This window comes from Octopus sinensis, unplaced genomic scaffold, assembly GCF_006345805.1.
Source record: "Octopus sinensis unplaced genomic scaffold, ASM634580v1 Contig13674, whole genome shotgun sequence".
Lineage (NCBI taxonomy): Eukaryota > Metazoa > Mollusca > Cephalopoda > Octopoda > Octopodidae > Octopus > Octopus sinensis.
In genome coordinates, this window is record NW_021833026.1 from 23,448 (window position 1) to 30,313 (window position 6,866).

The 6,866-nt window shown below is 40.5% G+C and overlaps 2 protein-coding genes across 2 annotated transcripts; both read left to right on the plus strand.

Moving 5' to 3' along the window:
- The first annotated feature begins 3,984 nt into the window (after positions 1-3,984).
- Positions 3,985-4,809, plus strand: LOC115229771 (probable RNA methyltransferase Y17G7B.18). The gene has a single exon (XM_029800069.1). It carries the CDS (start codon positions 3,985-3,987, stop codon positions 4,807-4,809), a length of 825 nt encoding a protein of 274 aa, XP_029655929.1.
- A 1,082-nt stretch (positions 4,810-5,891) lies between these two features.
- On the plus strand, positions 5,892-6,497 carry LOC115229768 (acidic proline-rich protein PRP33-like). The gene is made up of 2 exons (XM_029800067.1): positions 5,892-5,960; positions 5,992-6,497. The coding sequence occupies exons 1-2, from the start codon at positions 5,898-5,900 to the stop codon at positions 6,487-6,489; spliced, it is 561 nt and encodes a 186-aa protein (XP_029655927.1). The 5' UTR covers positions 5,892-5,897; the 3' UTR covers positions 6,490-6,497.
- The last annotated feature ends 369 nt before the right edge of the window (positions 6,498-6,866 follow it).

Here is a 6,866-nt window from a genome sequence, read left to right on the forward strand (position 1 = left end):
ACTTTTTGTTTGATGAAGTTACCTCGGCAACGACGAAGTAAGATAAACCACGTGATAAGTACGAGCCTGAACTCGGTAAGTATTTTCAAGCTTTTTAACGAGTATGCTCTATTCTAATATAACTATCCAATTGGCTAACATAGAAATGATCGAATTTTTAAAGATTGCCATGAATTCTCATTGAAACCCGGATCAGGTGCATTAGTTCACACCGATCAGAGTTCCTGTGGATGCACTTAGGAAGGAAACCAACCAAACAGTACTGGTTGAGTGCAAGCTTTAGATTTTCGAAAGTAGTTTTGGTCAGGATTACGTCACAATTTAATTTTCTTGATCGATAACAAAAAGGAAAGGTTAGAGCAAGTCAGGGTAGGTGGCTGAAAGAGTAGTCACGAGCCTATTTTCTTGATTGTTTTGTGTTTTCAACTGAAAGAGTCTATCTTTTAGCCTGTCGAGTTCTTCGTCTCTGAAAGTTAGAGCACGCCCCAGTGCTTTCGTTACCTCTATAAATTCAGTAAGGGAAAGATTTTTTCACTCAAACATGAAATCATGAGTTGTCCACAACCTGAAATCATGAGAATGATTATATCAAGTAGAAGTGAATTATAAAGGCTCTGGCCAAGAATTTTGATTTCCATTATTCGTTGTCAATAAATTATTTCCCCACATAAATGATACTTCACTAACTTTTATTACGTTATCTTTAATATGGCACCAACATTCGACTATGCGTAGATTATTATTAGCACTTCACGAGCAAATGTGCAGCAGAAGATATTAGATTACTGATTAGATTGCTCCAAGCTCTCTTGTTCTTATCTAGGTTCCTCAGAGAGTCCAGATCATCACTAGATACCAATGTTTCTACAAGGTTTTCAGATCGTTTTGTAAAACGATCGGGAGAGTAGTTCTCGGCCTTTCACAAAAGCGTCTTACATTAGAGTAGGGGTAGTAATTCTCCATTGCGATATTCGGGGGGATGTCGGGACTAACCTCATGAGGTGTCCAAAAAGTCTCCAACGAGAACTAATAATTGCGCGACTTATTGGTGTACAGTCACACTTATTGTACAGTCCGCTTCGCGAGATCCTGAATGGCCAAAACATTCCAGCTATGTTTCTTAGATGATTCCTGTGAAACGAGCCGAGCTTCTTCAATTCCTCTTTGTTCGTGCCCAGTTTCCAGAGTTGTATAGGAGGATAGTTTGATAAATGTGTCGTATAGAATAATCCCTTGTATTATGTTTTCCGAGAAATCATAAAAATCATGCAAGAAATCAACAAAAATGTTAGAAAAATCACGAAACAGAGCTACAAAACCTTCCAAATGAAGTGGGAAAGTACAAATACGAAGCGCAGATGTATGCATCTGTAAAGATACTAGCGGGAAAGAAGAAATCTGTAAACCTAACAGTTTATGATGAAATCGGAAGAACTATTTACAACAACTAGGAATGCACAGACACTATAGCAGACCACTTTGAAAAATATTTTAATTTCGAAAACGAAGAAACGCTTTATCCTTTCGATGGAGCGTACAGAAAGGTATTACAAAAAATTACTTTAACAGAGGTTAAAAAATCTGTGACCAGACTAAACAACTCGAAAGCTCCAGGTCCAGATAATTTTAATGAAGAGTTCATAAAATATGCTTCTGAAAAGCTTCAAAAACTCATTACTTACATTTTGAACAAAACTTTTGAAAAACAATTCAGAATTGACATCGGAATCAGAAAGTTAATCTCCTTACATAAAGCGGGGAAGGAAAAAGGAAAGCTAGACAGCTTAAGACCAATCATAGTACTCAATTCACTGCGTAAAATTTTATCACTAATTGCTCTGGAAAGAATTAAAGGCCCACTACGTGGATTTATCGGACCTAGCCAAAGTGGGTTTGTCTCTGGAAGATCAACTTTTGATGCTGTTTGGAGCCACAAATGGATGTGTGCTTCGTGACAAAAATATAAAGAGGAGTACCACATAATGGGAATCGACCTATCTAAAGCATTTGACTCAATCAGTAGAGTTAAGATACAAATATTAACGCTACTACTCAAAAAAGATTGCATCAGAATAATTCGTTATCTACTCTCCTCCACTCAAATATTTATCCAGAGTATTCGAAACAAACAAAGGCACCCTCCAAGGAGACGCCCTATTCCCGGTCTTATTCACCGTATATCTGGAGGCGGCTCTGTGAGATACCAGGAATAATATCCCCAGACATATTACAGAAGTCATCTTCGCAGATGACATAGATCTCAAGGCAACAGACCACCAATTAGGAGGTAAATGGAAAAATTGGCTAACACATTTGAAAAATCATTCCTAAAAATTAACATCGAGAAAACAGAATACACCAGAGTGAGACGATGTGAACAACGACACGAGGAAAAATGGAGGCATACAAAAAAACTTGGCACTCTCTTAGGAAATACAGAAGACATGATAGGAGGAAAATCACTAGCAACTTTCGTGCTTAAAAGATTAAACAACGTATGGTTGAGAGGTAAACAATTTTCTGCGTCTTTAAAAATCAAACTATACACTATGTTCGTAAAACCAGTCATATTGTACAACTCGTCCTCTTAGGCACTCACAGTGCAGGAAATGGAAAATCTGAATTCCTTTAATAGAATGCAGCTGAAAGAATCCTAAGAATCTTTTGGCCAAAACGCATATCAAAGAAACATCTCGACTCCAATTACGATGTACATCCGTTGGACGAATAAATAAGAAGTAATAGATGGGGCTTATTCGGTCACATCCTAAGAATGGACAGGAAAACTTCCACAATCTCGCAATGGAACACCACTACGCTCCTCATCCAGAAACGATCTTCCGACGTAGACCACGAATTACTTTAGCAACCCTTCTGCATCAAGACCTAACTTTGATTGAAATCAGCAGACGATCTTGGGGACCTGAGGGAACTATCGAGGAACAGAGGGACTTGAAGCGATTAACAAAACGCATCCAGGAGAGGGTGGCACAAGCGAGATAACTTTACTAACGTTATTTTGCAGTGTGCTTATTAATTTGTTTTCCACTCTCCTGATTTGATACACAATTTCTTTTCTTTATGTATTTTCGTGTTTTATTATTGTCTTTTCTCTTCCTTTTCCTTTGTTTTTGCCGTTTTTCTTACCCTTTCAGTGACAAAAATTGCTACAAAATAATCTTAACAAATTTATTAGTTAACACTTTAAATGAATACAATTACTATGCCATTCAGAAACAAGACGAAAAATATTCAATAGGGCAAATCAAAGAATGTTTCAAGAGCACTCGTGTCAACCTGAATGGAAGTAATTCGGACAAACGAGAGCACGTCCTGGTGCACTACACATAAGTGGCCCTCCCATACGCCTGAAACTATGGCGAGGACTCCTTTTGAATCTGCAATACGAGGACTGAGGATATGTCGGGGTCCTCTCGATAACCGTCCCCTTTATCGAAGCCAGACTGGCACTGCAAATGTTAATGCCTGTCTACCTGACTAATGGACGGCCAATGATAGTATAATTTTGAGATCCAACCAGAAGTACCTTAATAATAATTAATTTTTTATATTAAAAATAATACTTTTTTGAATATGACTTGCTGCCCTAATGGTACAGTAAAGCATGCCGGCGTAGCGACAATGTCGTCGGTGGTTATTTTGAATTGGCGTCCGTAAAATAAAACCACTGCGAAATGCCGGGTGTATTTGTCTCGGAGATTACTCAGCATAGTCGGCCTTAATAAGTGAATTCATCGACGGCCAACCTAAGTACTGTCATTTTTAATGTCTTGATTGAAAATGGTGAGGAAACGAGTATCCTGTCACGTTGCACTCAAAAGTTTAAATATTGGATTTACATGATTTATAAAAATATTATGAATTTGTAAAATCTTATGAATTATTTGAATTATATCGAATATATAACCCGACTACGTAAAGTAATAAATTGGGAATAGTAAAGTTTATCGCTTTGTTATAAAAATGGGGAAAAAGAAGAGAACTGTTAAATCAAAAAAGAACTCCCTGGTCATGCCCCCGAGGAGGTGCTTCAACAATTACCGAGTTCCCGTGTATGTGCCTCTGAACCCCCGAGATCCTCTTGGACTCGAGAACCCCGAGGCGATGGAGAGACCCGAAATCATCATCAAGAAAATATATCGTCCTCGTAGGAGGTCCAAGTCGACTTCGAAAACGGCACGGAGACAAAACCTGGCGACCAACCCGGGGAAATATCCATTCGGGAATTGCCCTTATTTTTACGCGAATCGGAATCCCCTGGGAGACAATCGAGTGAGGGTGATGGAACGGGCGTGGTTTGAGGGCAAGTCAGTGCTGGACGTGGGATGCAATATCGGGTCACTCACGCTCGCCGTGGCACTCCAGTTCCAGCCCCGGAGGATTACGGGTATCGACATTGACCCCACCCTCATCTCCTCTGCCTGGCGGAACATTAAGAACTACAAAACTGGTATTCCAGTGTATCCACGTGTAGATGACAAGCCCGATATGGTCAACACGTTCTTCCCCGTCAATGTTGAGTTTCGTTGGGAGAATTACGCGGACGAGGCAGCGGAGGTGATTCCCGAGAAGTACGACCTCATTCTGGCCCTCAGTGTGATCAAGTGGATTCATCTCGCCTTCGGGGACGACGCTCTCAAACGCTGCTTTAAGCGGTTCTTCACTGAACTGAAACCCTCGGGCTTGCTGTTGCTGGAATATCAATCCTTGCATTTCTACCAAAGGAGAAAAAACTGTTCTGTACTGCCCGTCTTTTACGTTGTAGACCCAAACTCGGTTCAACTTTGACAATATGAACTTCCGGCCTATCGCCTTCGAGGACTATTTGAGTTGTGTCGTGGGGTTCCGGTGGTATAAAACGTTGCATCCGCGGAGACATCCTCTGCGTGGTATCATGTCCAAGACTCCATTGATTAGGGTTTCGACGGAGGTTCGTTGTTCTACAAAAACCTTGACAAATGAATTATTTTGTTTGTAGTTTGTTTCTCAGTTGAGTTAGACACCACAGTCTCCCCTAACTTGTCGGTTCATCCTAGGGCCTCTGAAGCATCTTTAGATATCGCTGACAATGTGTCGACTTTGTTAAAAAGCAATTCATAATCCCGGGTAACTCATATAAGTCTCAGTTACTTATAAGTACTTGTTTAATTAATATTAAAAATATAACTAAATGGTTTGAATAACAATAAAATTATTTAGTTGTGTTATGTAAGTTTTGTATTGTAGACAACTGTAGGATGTATCGAAATCCGAGAAACCCTATGATGTACAACCCTAACAACGTAAAAGTCCTAACAAACCCAATAGCCACCCCCGAGAATCCGCCCCCAATACATGCGACCGCCAATTCGAAAAATGAGTGACCCAGGCGGTATTACGTCGTTCTCTTATGTAATATAGAAATAGCAGCAGCCGAGGCAGCCAAGGAGAGCATATACCAAGATAGGATGAGTCAGATTAAGGCCGGAATACCCCCCCAAGGAATAGAAAACAGAATTTTCTACGATAAAGACATTTATGGGGATGGTCTCTAGTCTAATTCATTCTCAGAAGAGGAAGAGGAGGATAAGACCCAGAAGACTCTGAGTAGATTCAGACTGAATAACAAGCTCATGGAGGCTGTCCTGGGTGAATCACCCTCCGAGGTGACCAACATTTCCAAGAAAGAGGACGATTTAGTCACCCGCGAACAAGTGGAACAATATATTGTTAATCTTTATTAATTAATGCATGTAGGCGGAGGAGGAGATTAAGATAAAGGAAATGGAAGTAAAACACAAAGAAACTTTGAGTAGGTGGAAGCGCGAATTTGAGGAGAAAAAACAAATGTTTGAAGATGTATTGTATATATAAAATAAATACAGGTTAATCTTGCAATGCCGCCTCTATCCAATCGAACATGTTTGCAAGTGGAAGATGCTCACGGACAGCATGTGAAGGTGGATTATTCTGGAATGTTATAGAATATAGGAGGTCAAGATGGACCCTTCTGAGTATGAGGAACGTCCCGGAATACGATATGCTGTACTCACTCCAAAACGACCCCGATTCCGCATTCCGGATAGTTTTGAAGGTCGCAGACAGGAGGGAGATACTATTGGAGATCTCCCACGATGCCCAGATGTCAGCCAGTGGGTTCCGCGTCCTGTCTTACCTCCTTATCAACACATTCCTGTTCGGAGTCGGTTTCATGTAGACCCGATGAGTATGCGTCCTCAGTGGAATCCCCATTTGGGAAGGCCCCTTCCAGATCAGATGTACTATCAGATGGGATTCCCCCGAGGCCCCTATGGCATTCCACCTCAGGGAGGGTATCAAGGGATGCCAAACTTCCCAATGTATCAGAGGCCTCCTCCTGAGTGGGCTGTGCCTCCTCAGGGACATTCTCAGTTCAACGAAAGGATGAGGCCGCCTTCGCGGGATTCTTCTGATGCTGCTCATCCGTCCTACACTCAATCTAATTTTTAATTTTTATATCTTTTGTTCGCCTTAAATTTGTCCGAGTGTTAAATATTGTTTGATGGTCCCACTCGATTTACCAAATTTCTGATTTAGTTCATGTGTTTGTCAATCCTGGTATTCGCAACTTTAGTTTTCCCTTTGAGTAAATTTCAAAAACGGGTTTTATTAATTAAATTTATTTTAAATTATCTAGTCGTGGTAATACTCTTTTCCATGTCTCGAGGAACACAAGAAAATGAGATTTTAAAGAAGAATATTCAGGCGCAGTGGGAAAGACTTCTCCAAGATTTGAACGAAGTAGAAGAAAGCAGGTTGTTCATTTCTCCCAAGTCACAGATCCGAACTGGAGGAAGAGGAGTACAAATCCATGCGAGCTGACATAA